The sequence below is a fragment of the Gastrolobium bilobum genome, unplaced genomic scaffold (genome assembly GCF_033153095.1).
Source record: "Gastrolobium bilobum isolate Gb01-03AN ecotype WA unplaced genomic scaffold, APGP_CSIRO_Gbil_v1 utg46041, whole genome shotgun sequence".
NCBI classification, from domain to species: domain Eukaryota; kingdom Viridiplantae; phylum Streptophyta; class Magnoliopsida; order Fabales; family Fabaceae; genus Gastrolobium; species Gastrolobium bilobum.
The window spans coordinates 180,213-196,686 of NW_026896040.1; the positions used below are offsets into that span (position 1 = coordinate 180,213).

General features: G+C 38.3%; 3 protein-coding genes across 7 annotated transcripts; 2 read left to right on the plus strand and 1 right to left on the minus strand.

Annotated features, from left to right (window-relative positions):
- Positions 1-1,872: 1,872 nt before the first annotated feature.
- On the plus strand, positions 1,873-8,847 carry LOC133297422 (uncharacterized). 5 transcript variants are annotated; one of them, XR_009749634.1, is made up of 5 exons: positions 1,873-2,008; positions 2,116-2,169; positions 2,322-5,504; positions 6,641-7,851; positions 8,724-8,847. XR_009749634.1 is itself a non-coding variant. In XM_061496567.1 (5 exons), the coding sequence occupies exons 3-4, from the start codon at positions 2,370-2,372 to the stop codon at positions 7,568-7,570; spliced, it is 4,065 nt and encodes a 1,354-aa protein (XP_061352551.1). In that variant the 5' UTR covers positions 1,873-2,008; positions 2,116-2,169; positions 2,322-2,369; the 3' UTR covers positions 7,571-7,605; positions 8,724-8,796. The 5 variants fall into 5 exon arrangements, 4 of the variants coding, with proteins under 4 accessions (XP_061352551.1, XP_061352552.1, XP_061352553.1 ...); XM_061496567.1 differs by having other exon boundaries at positions 6,641-7,605; positions 8,724-8,796; XM_061496568.1 differs by lacking the exon at positions 8,724-8,847 and having other exon boundaries at positions 6,641-7,605; positions 7,780-7,953.
- Positions 8,848-9,222: 375 nt separating this feature from the next.
- LOC133297416 (uncharacterized) lies at positions 9,223-11,519 on the plus strand. Its single transcript, XM_061496554.1, has 2 exons — positions 9,223-9,322; positions 10,714-11,519. Exons 1-2 carry the CDS (start codon positions 9,223-9,225, stop codon positions 11,517-11,519), a joined length of 906 nt encoding a protein of 301 aa, XP_061352538.1.
- Positions 11,520-11,870: 351 nt separating this feature from the next.
- On the minus strand, positions 11,871-13,549 carry LOC133297417 (uncharacterized). The gene is made up of 4 exons (XM_061496555.1): positions 13,364-13,549; positions 13,168-13,246; positions 12,685-13,077; positions 11,871-12,620 (listed from the first exon to the last, which is right to left on the minus strand). The coding sequence occupies exons 1-4, from the start codon at positions 13,468-13,470 to the stop codon at positions 11,871-11,873; spliced, it is 1,329 nt and encodes a 442-aa protein (XP_061352539.1). The 5' UTR covers positions 13,471-13,549.
- Positions 13,550-16,474: the final 2,925 nt, after the last annotated feature.

Consider the following 16,474-nt stretch of genomic DNA (forward strand, 5'->3'; position numbering starts at 1 on the left):
AAAAATCAAGATTTCCAGCTAGAACTAGATTATCACTTTAAAAAAAAAAATCTTCAATACTTTTTTTTGGATAGTTCAAATCTTCAATACTTAATTACTCAATGGTCATGCAATTAGTATAGCCGAATGCAACTTTAATATTTTTTTTATTGTTAAATACTTTTCATTCCCCAAACTCTTTTCTAATATAATTTTCATTGATTAACTACAACTACAAAAAAAGTTAAGGTAGTACATGAAGACTACTTCACTTGCCGGCCAAAATCAGGAACTGAATTAAAAGATATAATAAACATATATGAGTTTGGCGATCCAACACCAACACCAGCCTGGATGAATGAAACGCTGACGAATTGGCATGTTTTATGGAATAATATAAGTAATAAAAAAAAAAGAATAAACGTCAGAAACTCGAGGAAGCAATGATCAATGATCATGACCAACATTCATCTTTACTCATTCTTTTTTTAATATTTTATTCTTAAAATATACAAAGAGATAGATAGATAGATAGATAAGACTATTATTTTCAAAACATAGCTCACCAATTTTATAAAATGAAAAATCTACATGTTTTTAAAAAAATAGCTGAAACTATTAACTACCTGTCATCCAAGGTTTAATGTAAATATAATTTTTGAAAAAAGGTACATGTAAAACAAATTTTAGTTCAATAAATTGTTTCGAAAAACTTAATACTTTATTTATTGATGTGTATCATGAATCCAAATAACAAGAGTATTTTTGTAAACTTTAAATATAGTATAAGAATAATACAATATAGGTATTATTTTTTTTATAACTTGGAGGGTATCTCTATTTAACCTTCTCCGGTCATCTTGTTCACGAAATAGAGCCTGAAAGTTATCCCTCATTGGGGCAGCGGGTGTCACCTTGTCCTGAGAGTACGGCCCGAGGCCCGAAGACTATCCCTCATTGGAACAGAGTTTGAACCCCAACCTAAGCAAATCCTTGGTACCTCAGTTGACAACTGAGCTAACTATCCTCGGGGTTTTTATACAATATAGGTATCACTAACCAATGCATTACATTGATAATTAATTAAATATAAAAGTGGATAACGAGAATTAATTATTAAAGTTTGGATAAAATGGCCTCAGTATAATGACACTTGAATTAATTTTCAAAAAGACTTAATGACACTTGAATTGAAATATTCAAACATCAAATCAAACATGCGCTTGAAAAGAAACACCAGTTCAATATCACATTAATATAACTAATGTTTAGAGATATACGTAATTATGTTAAAAAAAATAATTGTATCAAAATTTTGTACTTGTGTCATTTCTATTCCCATGATTTTTGTATCAAAACGTAGAAAGACTCTGAATATTAAAAATAATAACATATATATATGCTATCTCAGTGACTCTAAATCTTACATATTGATACAATGCATTTATAGTAAATCGTTATAGAATTTTTTTATTCATTTCTTGTATATCCCTGCATTATTAGCCATCAAATTATATTTACACTTTCAATTGGGCAATATTACCGCAAAAGAATAATACCAAGGTTAAGGTAGCTGAAGAACACCATAGTCATGAATTAAATTGAATCTGAGAATGAAACTACCTTCTACCCAAATTACCATGAAATGTCAGTACATGTTTTTTATTAGCATCTCACAATAACAAGAAAACATGACAGAGTAAAAGGTTTCTTTCTTTGCAGAAAGCAACGAAGAAAAAAAAAACAAAAACAAATTAAAATAGTTTTAATAATGTAATGATAGCTTTCTATCCTTTTCTTTTTCTCCTTTCTTCTTCTCCTTCAATCTTTCTCTTCTTTTCGTGCCGCCCCACACTCTCTTTGTCAAACCATCGAATACCGCATACCCAATACCATAACACACACATTCAGCTCCTCATAGCTCCTGTTGCTAATGTTTTGACCCATAAAGCAAATAAAAGAAGAAACAGAGAAAAACAGAGGATTTTCAATTACCCTTTCTTTTCTTTGGTTTCCACAATCCTCTCTGGTGAGTCATTTGCCCTTTTTCATACCCTGAAAATCCTCTATTTGGTTATGCTGTGATCAACCCTTCATTTTTTATTTTTTTTGTTTCTGAATTTCTCGTTTCTTCAGGGATTGGATTGATCATTCTGATTATGTGGGATTTGTTTTTGATTCATTGTTGAGGTAATTTTTAGCTTTAAAGTATGATAAATTTCCAAACTTTCTTAATTCATCTAGTTTTTTTTTTTTACTCCTTTTATAGGAACTGTTGTTCATGGATCATTGGATCTTATTTGGGTACCCTTTTATTTGTTTGCGCTTGATCAATCAAACAGGTTTTTGTTTGGGGAGAGATATCTAAAGAGACAGAGAAAGAGAGGGAGATGGGATCAGCATTGGAAATTGGAATCAAAATTAGGAAACTTGTTGTCATTTCAATCAGAGGGGGTTACAGATCAGTTTGCAATCATCCATTCCTTGTGTGTATTTTTGGTTTCTTGCTTTTGTTGTACAAATATTTTCCTTTTCTGTTTTCTGTTTTGGTTTCTGCATCTCCTGTTTTGGTCTGCACTGCTGTTCTGCTTGGGACCCTTCTCAGTTTTGGGCAGCCAAATGTGCCCGAAATCGAAAAGGAAGAGAAAGTTACTCATGGCATTTCATCCTTCCAAACTGGGTTTTCAGAGGGTGACACTGTTGTTGCTGACAGAGATGAGAGCTATTTTGTGAAAGGATATTCAGAAAGTAGGAGTGATGTAGAAGATGGCGGCATTGAAGAAGCGAGTTTGGCGGGAGAGAAAGATAATAGGGATGAGGAAGATCGCGGCTTGCTTTTGGATGTGCCAGTGGATGATGAAAACTTGCAGGATATTCGGCATGAGAAGCAAGTGAAAGAGGAAGTGGAAAGGGAATTCCATACTTTTGAATTGGGAAAGAACGGGGAAGTTCATGAGGAGAACTTGAGGTCTGAAGTTGTTTCAAGTGACGAGGAAGCTATTGAGAAACAATATGTCATGGTTCAAAATGTAAATGATGATATTATTGAAATTGAGCATGAGGAAACTCCAGGTGATCTTAAGGGAGATCGTGTGGACTTTTCATCCAGTTCGTCTTGGAAACCGATGGAGAACAACGATGATGATGAGGAGTCTGTGGAGTCAGGGTCTGATCAGACGGAGAGCTCTTCTCCAGATGCTTCCATGGCTGACATCATTCCAATGCTTGATGAGCTCCACCCACTATTAGACCTAGATGCTCCACAGCCTGTTCAGGTGTCCCGTGATGGCTCTTATGCTGCTTCAGAGAAGAGTCAGAAAAGTGATGATGACATTGTCGAATCAGATGAAGATACTGAAAACCGTGGCGAAGTGGAAGAAGATGGTGTTGATGAACGTGATGAAGAAGAGGAAGAAGAAATGGAGGGTGGCAAAGAGGATGAAAGTAAATCTGCTATTAAGTGGACAGAGGCTGACCAAAAGAATCTCATTGATCTGGGGACTTTAGAGTTAGAAAGGAATCAACGGTTGGAGAATCTTATTGCTAGAAGAAGAGCAAGGAGACTAATGACTGAGAAGAATCTAATTGACTTAGATTTTTCTGATATTCCCAGTAATGTTGCACCCATTGCTACAACAAGACGTAACCCATTTGATTTCCCTGATGAATCCTATGCTGCCATGGGATTACCACCCATTCCTGGATCAGCTCCATCTATTCTACAGCCTAGACGAAACCCTTTTGATATTCCCTATGACTCAAATGAAGAAAAACCTGATCTTAAGGGGGACAGTTTTCAACAAGAGTTCACAATGCTCAATCAAAAAGATGCAGTTTTTCGGAGGCATGAAAGCTTCAGCGTGGGACCATCAGTATTGGGGATATCCAAACACGAGAGGCATGATATTAATTGGAAACCTGTCTTTATACCCGAAAGGATGGCTTCAGAGGGAACAAGTTATTCCTCATTCCAGAGGCAATCGAGTGATTTAAGTGATTCAAAATTGAGTTCTGTTCCAGATACTGAATCAGTGAGTTCAATTGATCAGGATGAGAGGAAATTCAGTGAACAAGACTTGTCTCAAGAAACTGAATTAGAAGCTAACATTGATCATGTTTCTGATGCTGCTGAACACGGAAGCCAATACTCTGCAGAAAATGATTCTGTCGAGATGATAGAAGCTGAGGAGAGCAATGTTCACCACGATGAAGTTGAAATAGTATTGGGTGGGGTGGAAAATCCTTCTGAGATGGAGTTCTATCCTGAAACAGGAGAGGTTGAAATTCATGATCAGTTTAATGCAGAGGAAACACATTTGAGAAGAGAACCAAGTGATGAGGAGATCAACAGCATGAGATCAAGCCAGTCTTCAATATCAGAAGTGATTGACAGCATACCAGAAGAGAAAATGGAAAAAATGGAAAATTTGCAGCAAGGAGATGGTCATTTCCCAGAATCTAGAATTCCAAGACAAGCTTCAGTGGAGCAATTGAACATCCCGCATGTGAGTGGCGAGGTGGAAGACAATCAACATGTAGAACCTGTTTATGATTCTAGTCCACCTGCTTCTGAAAAGCTCCAATCTTTTCTTTCAGTATCTTCGGATTCAGCAATGGAGTTTTCCGAGAGGGCATTGCCTCCTGCTTCAGTAGAAATGACTACCGATGTGGCAGATAAAGAGTCTGAAGTGCATGATCAGAGACTGGAGGATAATACTTCTGGTCATGAAGAAACTCAAGCAGCCTCCTCCCAACTAAATATGGAAGTAAAAAATGAATTGAGGTCTGAGAAATCTGAAGATATAAATCAGCACAATGTTACTGTAGATGAATTATCTGCGGTTGCCCCAAATTCTGTTGATCGGAATGGATCTGCAACAGCTGAGTCTCTGGTTGTGCCTGTTTCCATGGATTCAAATTTGTTTTCAGATATTGGAGGTGTGACTAATTCAGGCTTTGTTCATGGACCGGATCTAGGCGACCACAAATTTACTGATTCTGAAATTCTTCAAGACAGTGTAGGTTCTCCAGATTCAAACTATCAAATGGCTTCTGAAAAGTTACATCTTTCAGATACTGAGGAAGGTGAACTGCCCAATGAGGTATCAAGATTTGATAATGCAAATATGTCTGAGTCAGTCCAAGATGCAGATGAAATGCTGGATTTGGTGGCTTCTGATGCCCACCATATGTCTTCTAATGGTTCATCTATGCCTACACCAGTAGCTGGGCAAGCACCAGTGGTTCATCCTAATCTTCCTTCCGAAGAAACTGAACACGTAGAGAAAATTTCACTAAATAAGGAAGGCATATTTCAGACTGAACAGGATAAAGTCTTCTTGTCAAGTTCTGTGGAGCAAGGTAACACTGATATCCACCAAGATTTGGATAAGAATATGGTTTCTTTCAATTCTGGTAGTCAACATGGAATTGATGTGGAGTCTTCCTCTAATTTGGAGAATCAACTGTCAAGGTCCGATAAATTTGTGGGTGCACGATCTTCTAGTGATCATGATGGAAGTCAGGTAAGTCACATGATAATTTATGCTTCCATTAATATAAATAATCCATCCCTTGAACTTCTTTTGCTTTAAGGGTCCATTTGTTTTTTAAGGAAAATCACATGATGAGGAAAAAATATATTTAGCTGAAAATGTTTTCCTAGAAAGAAATTTTTTGCTGTTGTTTGATTTTAACACAGAAAAATATTAAAAAATTTCCTCCTATTGATAGTATTCCCAATGCTGATGTAATACAAATGGGATCTGACATGCTATTCATGAGTACTTGCCATTAAAATTATAGGATTGTGTCACTGTCTGTAAGTATTGTACTTCCAATAACAGTTGCATAGTTCCATACTGGTCTATTTCTTATCCATCTTATTTCCATCCCAAAAGAAACACATTTTTTCTTGATTCCCTATTCCTGCAGATTCTCCATTGAAGAGGGAAAAAAGAAAAATTCTTACCCACTTAACTTATATTCAGAATCTACATTTCCCATAAAGTTCCTGTCATAACTAAGTTCACTTACTCTTCAATTTTTCCTTTTCTGTGATATCCAGAAGGAAAACAATGTTTTCCTCTTATTTTCTTGGTTCCAAGGATATCTCAGGTTTTCATTACCAACAAACCATATTTTTCCGTGACTTTCTTGTGGCTTTTTCCTGATCTTTTCCTAGTTTTCCATTCTATTCTCATGAAAATCTCAATTCCCATCTCCTACCGACTCTGCTAATCCTTGAATACCCGGAAAATGTTAGCCCAGTTCAGAAAGGTTTGCATATCAGATATTTTCGTTTTGGTCTAATTTGTTACTGATGACCCACAAGTTTTTAGCCTATGTTCCACCAAACAAAAGAAGAAGTAAGACTCTTCTATAGGAAAATTGTAGAAAGATGAATTATCGAAATAGATGTCCATCAAATAGGATGCATATCTTCATTGTACAAGTGGATAGAATTATGTATTCTTTGACTATTTCTACATGCACATGATTGTGTACATGAAGAATTCGTTCTGTCCTTTTGACCTCTTTTCATCTAATGCTCATAACAGCTCAGCTGGTATTTGCATTTGTTCGGTAGAAAGCGAGGTTATTAATCAAAGACTTTAAATTAGCTGAGAAAACTGATCATAAATTCTTTGACATTCTGCAGAATTCCGATGCTATCCAGGTTGAATCTGCACAGCGTGTTGGCACTTCCAATGATGGAGTTGGAGAATTGCAAGATGTCATCGACAACATGCCTTTAAATATCTCTTCTGTGAATTCAGAAAAATATGAGACTCCTGAATTCGGTTCACCCACTGGCCAAGTGGATTTGGAAGTTGATAAGCATGGGGAAGTTGAAAATGAAGACCAACATGAAGCACTAGAAAACTTGGTTCCTTCAGCAGAGGGCTTCATGTCTCCAGTTACTGAAGAAAATAACAATGAATTTGATGATATGAAGGAAATCGATGAGGGATTCTTGTCAGAATTGGACACTGTTGGGGATTTTAGTGTCAGTGATGCTGGTGTATCACTTCATACTGACATTGTGCATGAGAAAACTAGAGATGCTCAACTTAGTTCCCCGGCTGAGGATGTAAAGATCGCAGAGGTTGAGCAGGACATCCCAGTTCTTGAAGCAAGATCGCTTGAAGATATTAACTTGGCTTTTAAGCAACTTCAAGAAGGAGTGGATGTTAAGGAGGTCATCCTTCCAAGTTCAATTAAGGATCAGTTTGTCAGTGAAGAATCTAAAGATCATCTTGAAGTTAATTCAGACATTCAAGTTATTGAAGCCAGATCTCTAGAAGATATTAATATTGCTTTAAAGCCAAACTCCGAAGGTAATCAAGGGGAGCTTCAAAATCCTTTGGATTTGAAAGACACTTTAGTCAAAATAGAAGCAAATGAAGTTGGCTCAGCCAAGGTGATTGAATTCTTTGATGCAGCAACCAGTGCTGAGGAAATGAGCAGAACTCCATTGGATAAATTGGAAAAGGTACCCGTTAGCAGCTCCAGTAATGAGGCAAAATCTCACAGTAGGAAATCTAGTTCCAGTTCCAGTTCCAGCTCTAGCTCAAGTGATTCTGATTGATACCGAGAGTTCACTTTGAGCAGGAAGAAAGAGTTGTAAGTTTCCTATTGATGTTGTTTTATTTATTTTTTTCTTCAGTGATGGGAATTTTCGTTTCTAGCCTCGGCACCTTCATGTCTTGGCTAATGGTAGTTAGGTCAGGTATTTATAATTTTGATGGATTGGTTTCTTCAAGAATGAGTTTTGGTTTTATTTCTTGAAGCGTGCAGGTTTTTTGTTCAATTTTACTCCTCGAGTGTAAGCAATTTGGCATATATAGTGTGAGAGCTTATTTCCAACAGGTGCACATTGTGTAGTCCAAAAAAAAGAAAAAGAAAAGAATGTTGATTGTTGTACATTATACTTTGATTGTAGAAATGGTGATTGAACTTTGTTTCAATGTATATAGCAAGTAGTTGTTTTTTGTTGTTCTTGTTTTTTTCCTCTTATTTTATTCATCTTTACATAAAAAATCTGTTTAGTTTATTGAGCGCTAGAGAATGTAGCAGTAGTCCTCAATTTTGGCTTTGTGATACTATTGACCAAATTGATGACTGCAGCCATGTTAATTTCGATACTCATTAGTGAATGGTAAGAGTTATGTCGATTTAGTTTGGCTCGTGCATAAAACCTCGATGCATTTCTTTCATCAAATACCAAATTTTCTGACTACATCATATTAGTCAGCCTATCAAAGGTAGCTGGAACGTAGGATTGATGCTTATTCCTTGTGGTGTGGCGTGGATATGAGAATAAAAGGTTTGACAAAATGCAAATACTCTTAAGACAACCATTTTCTCAGAGATTTAGCTCATACAATTGGCAAAAAAATTAAAATATTGTATTTAAATAAAATAATTACGCATTTAATGTTGTTTCGTAAAAAATTACACATCTACTGCACAATGTGATGCCAGTTTTGGGCGTCACATGTGACGCCCCATTGGGGCGTCTTATCCATGGGAGAGACGCCCCAATAGGGCGTCACATGTGTGCTCTATATATTTCCTCACCCCCTCCATTCAATTCACACATCTTCTCTCACTCTTCATATCTCTCTTCTCCACCAACATTCCTTTATCTTTAATTTAGTATTTGAATTTTAATTGTAATTCTATTTAAAAATGAGTTCAAATCCTGATTCTGTTCGTGTTGTGTTATATTACAATGGTAGGAAGGTAGAAGGTCGACGAGGTGTCATATTCGAAGGTGAAAAAAGGCCGACACGTACCCAACGCAACACAACCATTGGCGAATTGCATCAGAGAATTCGGCAGAAGTTAAGTCTTCAAGACAACCAATGTATCACTGAGATCACGACAAGGGTGTGGCAAGGTGATAAATACATTAGTTTGAAAGTGCTTGACGATGAAGACTTGGAGATGATAATGGAAGAATTTTGCAACCAGTCAAGGACAGATTTTCTAGAGTTGTATGTCGACATCGTTGCAACGGAGAATGCTCCCATACCGGTGAGGTCAGTTTATTTAAATTCTCCCCGTCTTCCAGCTTCTCCTGCCGCTCATGCGTCTCCAGTTGGTATCTTTTCTGAGGGAGATGAAAATGATCCGACTTGGGAAATGCACGACGAAGATGACGATGAAAATATGGCAATGGAAGAACATCTTCTGGCGGAGGATGCTAGTGCTTCAGAAGGAGATGAATCTCGTGAGATGGGTGCGTCTGAAATTCCAATATTCCATCAACCAGTCGTCGCGCAAATGCCGCAGTTGAATGACGTTGCGTCTGCTCCGTTTGGTATTCCACAAGAAGGTAATTGTTCCCATTTGTATACTGCGTGAATAAATAACTGATTTAATGTTGCCTGAATTAGTAGTAAGTTCGTATTAAAAAATTATAACCCGCAATTGCAGGTGACACAGATGTTATTCCTTTTTGGGAAGGAATTCCGCATTATTCTTACATTGATTGGAGTTATCAGAGCGAACAAGAATCATGTACTGATGGTTCGGTGTCTGGATCGGCTTCAATACAAGGTCCGTGGCAACTGGGTGACATGTTATTTGTCAATCAAGAATTTGCGACAAAAAAAGATGTCCAAATGGCACTTAAGCACAACCTTATTAGGGAGCATCAAGAAGCCATTGTAATTGAGAGCACGCCTGCAAAGTTGTCCATGAAATGTTGTGCGTACGATCAAGGTTGTCCGTGGCGCGTAAGGGCGATCAAACCGGTGTTTCGTGAAAATTGGAAAATAACGAGATGGGGTGGAAAACACGAATGTGTGAATGAGCACATTTCCCAGGGTCATAGACATCTTGATGCGGACGTTATTGCAGATCTCGTGATAGGTACCTTTTTGTATTTTAAATGTGTGATTGACCACAAATGTGTAATTAAATTCGTTCGATGTTATCGAGGCACTGATATCCTCTTCAATGCAGGGATGATAAAGTCTGAACCATCTGTGTCAATCTCTTTGGTGCAAGAAAGGATAACTGCTAAATATGGCTTTCAAGTTTCGTACAGAAAGGCGTGGTATGCGAAGCAGAAAGCGATGGCAATTCTGTACGGTGATTGGGAGGAATCGTATGCTTTTTTACCAAGGTGGTGCGAATACGTGCTTCGCTTTTCTCCAGGTTCATTTTATCATATACAAACTAATGATCTTTATGCCTAGCAGAGCTTAGTTTCTGGAAAAAAAGGTTTTTCATCGCATTTTTTGGACGTTTAGACAGTGTTGTGAGGCGTTCAAATTTGCCAAACCCGTCATCCAAATTGATGGAACACATTTATATGGAAAGTACAAAGGGAAATTGTTGGTGGCCACAACCCAAGATGGTAATAATGAATGTTTACCGATCGCATTTGCCATCGTAGAAGGCGAAACTTTGGAAGCATGGGATTATTTTCTCGTTAATATTCGTGCTCATGTGACTACGATGTCAAACATATGTTTAATATCCGATCGGCATCGAAGCATAATATCTGCTGTGGAAAATAACCCTACTTGGCAGCCGCCAAATGCGTATCACATATTCTGTATTCGTCATGTTGCAAGCAACTTCAATCAAAAGTTTCGAAATGAAGATTTGAAGCGGATGTTAAAGAATTTAGGTATACTCATTGACTGAATGCTTAATTATTTCTTTCCGTTATGACTGTCAATTTATGTTTAATTCGTTTATGTCCAATTTGTGCAGGTTATACTCCAGCAATGGTTGATTTTGAAAGGAATCTTGCGAGTTTCTGTGAAAGTAGTCCTCAAATTGCTGAGTGGATAGATGCGATTCCTAAGGAAAAGTGGTCGCGTGCCTACGATATTGAAGGACGGAGGTACGGTCATATGACAACAAATTTGGCTGAATTTGTCAATAGGGTTTTGAAGAGGGCCAGAAATATGCCTATAACAACATTGGTTAAGCATACATATAGTAGATTGGTTGCATATTTTGTTGAGAGAGGAACAAATGCTCTTGCACAACTTCAATCAGCTCATCGTCACTCCAAACATGTTGTTGAATTGGTCAAGAAGAACCAGGTAGATGCAACAGGCCACCACGTTCATGCATACAATGTTGAACATACTGTATTCGAGGTTGACGCAGGTTGGGAACGTTCATATTCTGTCAACCTCCCACAGAGATACTGTCAGTGTGGAAAGTTTAAGGCCTTTAAGTATCCATGTAGTCACGCTGTTGCTGCTGCGCTAAGTGTTAGGCAAAGTGCGTTCACTTACGTTGACGACGTCTTCTTGATAAATAACTTGGTCGAGGCTTATTCTTTTCCGTGGGAGCCAATCGGAAACGAGGAAGCAATACCTGAAATTAGTGGTGCAAAGATTATTCCTGATTGTACTATGTTGCGTGCAAAAGGTCGTCCAAAGTCAACTCGCATCCGCAACGAGATGGATGAAGTTGAGACAAGCCAGAGCCGTATCAGGTGTGGACTTTGCAAGGAACGCGGCCATAATCGTCGGCGATGTCCAAGTCATGGGAGAAACGAATGATTTGCATATTATGTTCATATTGTTGATGTTGGTTATGTTATTGCATGAATTGTAATGTCCGTTATGTTGGACTTTTTACTTTCCGTTTATGTATGTTTTTAAGCTTGAATTATTAATTAGTTGATGCTGTTAGTTACCGTAATATAAATCCGCAAAGAACGATAACCAAAACATAGTGAATAGTCCAAATAATATAATAATGTAGCGTCCACAATATAACAACATGCTACACTCATATGACCTATACAAAAGAACAAAATAATAACAATATGAAACAGTCCACAACATAATGAATAAACAAAATGTCAATGAAACTAGGACCACGGTGGCCATGGCCTATGTCGTGCATCCCTATCTGTCCCAGACTGGGTTACCCTGATGGTCCTGTGGAGGTGGAGTGTGGAAGTCATCCATCGCCGCACGGATGAAATCATCTGATGGTCCTGCACTGCTGCCCGGCACATCAAAAGGGGTGTGTCCCTGACTGTGAGAATCTGTGGCTAGAGTCTCCCCACTGTCATGGCTCTCTGCAACAAGGCCTACAGAGCGATACAACTCCATCGTGTCCTCTGCAGACCAAAAGGGGTAATCGGCATCAAGTCCCTGTGAATAGGGCTGGAAATCAGGCTGTGAGGATGCCAGATCCGCTCCTGCCACAGCCATCGGACTAGCCTGGAAAACTGGCTCCTGCCCGCTCATGTAAGGGTGCTCAGACGCCGCCTGACTAGGACTTGCCGCATACTGCGATCCGTGATGATAAATCGGCTGTGACCCGTAAGTAGGACCAAATGCTGGAAGTCTAAACCATCCCTGAGTCTCGACCACTGGTCTAGGTGCTATAATCGGGACAGGCTCGGCAGCAACTCTCTCACGTGTACGTCCTAATCCCCGTCCATCCTGTCTATTACGAGGAACATCCACGATCAACCGAGGATCAGGCTGAGTCTGCACGGGGGGTGCCTCAGGTCCAGGCTCATCAACTCGTGAACTCTCACGAAACATCCCAATAATTCGGCCTATCTCCTCGTGGATATACTGTAGTCCAAATCGAGGAAACTCCTCCGCCGTTGTTGCATGATACAGCATTTCAAGACCGTCAATCTGCATATTACGAAAAAATGTTAGTTGTAATTTGAAACAAATGTAAAATAAGTACAAAACTCACCATGCGCCCTATCTTTGCTGCCCTCCGTGATATGTAGCGTTTTCCCCTCTCTCTGAACCACTCCATGTACTCATGATTAGGTGACATCAAACCATATAATGGAGGTGGCAGTACAATATGTTGAATCCTAGTATTCCATCGATCAATGTGAGCCCTCAGCTTACGTCTCCAGTTCTCTTCAACCTTCCCCCGTAGAGTATGATCATGTATTCCTCTCAATTTTCTAGATTTTTCCGGGATGGGTTGATTAAGACCAAACTGTCGCATGCACCTATCCGATTGACATGCCTCAACTGTGTGGAAGTAGATAATAGGTGTGGGAGCTAGCCACAGATACTGCTGCTCTGGAGTCACGTCAAGCCACTCATATTCTATATACGGCTGCCACACCACCTACAAACAAAATGTGAAACAATATATAGAGTTACAAAAAAAAATAAACCCATAGACAAATAACAACACCGTAAGTATCTAACACCAAACCTCATCTCTACAGAGTGTGTCCAATGTTGCCCGATAATGGGTGACCTCATGAGGTTTAAACTTTTGTACAGCATTAAACCTGTCAATCAAAAACATTATCAACCATACATAATCGTCCAAAGTCAAGAAGTATACAGTTAGTACATACAGTATTAACCATACATTATCGAAATCAAATGAAGTAAATAAATCATACCGGCATCCATAATGTGTGCCCAGCTGTGGATGAGGAGGAAGGGGTGGAGCAATGGGTGGGAATCGTATCCATGCCCAAATTTGAAGGAGAATATGGCAACCACCCATGTCGCTTCGACGGGCATCTGTCACTTCACACAAATTCCTGACCAAGTGTGTCAAAACTGCAGATCCCCAGCTGAATCAGCCAATGTCCTCAAATCCTCCACCTAGCAACGGGACAAGCCGACAACCAAAATTGCTACCTCCAGACTTGTCCACCAGCAACCAAGTCCCCAACATCCGCGCAATGTGAGCTTTTGTGAAGTAGATCTCAGCAGCATGATTCCCTTCATGATCAGTCCACCGGGTATAATGTCGATCCAAGAATGAGATGCGGAGGTCGCCAGAATGATGGAACTCACCGGCCTCTGGAACATGTCCAAAAACACCAGCACAAGCAGCGTGCCAATCCTTAGAGGTCGATCCGATGACGACAGTACCGTCGGTCGGCAAGCCCAAGATGTCTGCCACATCTTGTAAGGTGATCGTCATCTCACTTTGGGTCATGTGAAAGGTATGTGTCTCTGGTCTCCACCTCTCGACCAGAGCACTAATTAAAAATGTATCTATCTGTGATAAATTACGCAGTTATCACGTGTTAACGAATTACATTATTTAATTACATAAATACAAAACGACATAAATAACATACCTGGATATGTTGCATCCTGGCAACATGTATGAAACCCGCCTGTCTGAGGTACTCTTCCACAACCTGTGGAATAGCACCGGTAGGTGGGCCCCCTTGTGGCTTCCCACGCCTCGTCTTAATCTTTCTTACATGCTCAGTATTCCACACACGCTGTGAAATATGACTTTTCTGCGTCCTCTGACGAAGGACCTCCCACTTGTAGGGTCCAGGTATGATCCACATGCTGGGATCGGTGGGCTCTACATCCGAATCAGATCCCGAAGAAGATGATGACTCAACCATTATCCTTAACTAACTACAAAGTTATGCACTCCCGCATTAATAACATCATACATACGAAATTTACAAAGTCTCTAACACTATTTATAAATCACTAATTAATATGCTAAACCCTAATATATAATTAAAAATCAGTAATAATAATAACTACGTAATAATAATATTACTATATCATTACAACATTCATAGCATGACACAAAATTTCTAAGTGACTATCCTAATGTTCCAAGTCTCTAATATACAATCAATCCTAACATGTATTACTAACTAGCACTGTAATTTAAATGTATACATATGAGGTATTATGACCTTACCTACGTTGGCAGAGCTTCGCTACGAACCGCGGTTAGAGAGAGGTTAGAGAAAGGTTGGAGAGGTAAATGAGTAAGGAGTGAAAAAGGGAAAGTGGAGTATATATAGGTTGCACATGAGACGCCCCACTGGGGCGTCTTCTCTAGGAGAGAGACGCCTCACTGGGGCGTCACATGTGACGCTCAAAGAGGGCGTCTCATTGTGCAACAGATGTGTAATTTTTAACAAAACAGCATTAAATGTGTAATTATTTTAATTAATTACATTATTTTAATTTTTTTGCCCATACAATTTCAAAAATTTCCTCTCCATCAATTGGGCCAGTTTGCATTTTTAGAATTTATAATTTTTTTTATACAGAGTGCAGATAATGGTTCCCATATTAATTAATATCCCTATACTTGGCTAAAGGTGAAAATTTCCATCCTCGTGATTTTTAACCAAATAAGTTTTTTTTTTTAATTGCATTGTCACAAAATAAACAAAAAGTTAAAAGAGAAAGCATACATAAACACAACCTAACTTATACAAATCTTTATACGAGAGAGAAACTATATACAACAACCAGGAAATTTACTATGGCATCCATCAAAGAATCACATACTTGGGAGTAAAATCAGTTATAACATCTAATATATATTCGTAAGACAAATGCCAGTACAACATACATCTGAGTTATCTCTTCTTTTACTAGCTCTATTTTTTATTTTCGCTGGTTAATAGGATGAGATATTATCTTAATACTACCAAGTATGGTGACTTATGAGCTACGGCATAAATTACAGGAAAACAAGTTACTGCTTTTGTTTCTTGTTTGCTGGCCCGGAAGAAGTCCCAACCTGCATAACACATTCGAGAATGAAACAAAAATAAATAGTCTAGAAAAACTGAAAAAGCATAAAAAAAATAACCTTTGAATTACTCCATTTAATTTCCCAAGATTTTCTCTCCTGCCATATAATATGCCGAAAATAAACCATAAGTAAATCATTTTTTCACCTACCAGCAAGTAATTTATTAGTTATAACCTGCAAAAGAACTACGTTGGACCATGAATAAAGGTTTCCAGTGGTCCTAAAACTTCTACCAACCATCCATTGCATTGGATAGCAATATCTATTTCTCCGGATATAATTAACAAATCAACATCAAAATGTTGTTTATATTTGGCAGGCAATCATATATATAGTAATTGATTACTCAGCATCGTCATTTCTTATAAGCGAATTGCCGCCATCCATAATTTAATGGAGTCATCTGCTTTTCCTTTCTCTTATTAACCCACAAACGATCAGACATCATCATAAACTCTTCAACTCAGAACAAACAAGTATTCAAGAAAAAAATAATATACTCTTGATAAACTATGATAACTTTAGGGTTAATTCACCAATTCATCATCATAATCACGATAAATATAAAAGAAATTCTTACAGCACTTAGTTGTTCGCTGATGTATGTCATGGATCTCAACATAGCCTCAAGTGTATCCCTTGTAAGCTGAAACTTCACCTCTGTTTCTCCTGATGTAGACTTGCTATAATCATGCAGCTATAGTAGAAAACAGATATTACAAGGATATCCTTCATAGTATAACAAATAATACAAAGCTATACCACAACAAAAGCAACACCAGCGGCACACTAGACACCTCTAGAACTCAGCATGAAATTTTTACAACACAGAATTGAAGGCTGAACCAAAACTTGAAGGAGATAAATTTTATACATGAACAACCAATATATGTACTAGTTGTCAAGATATGGAGATAGAAGCAATAATCTGCTCATTGTAGTTGTATTTAGCTTATTGATATTTAGTAATAAT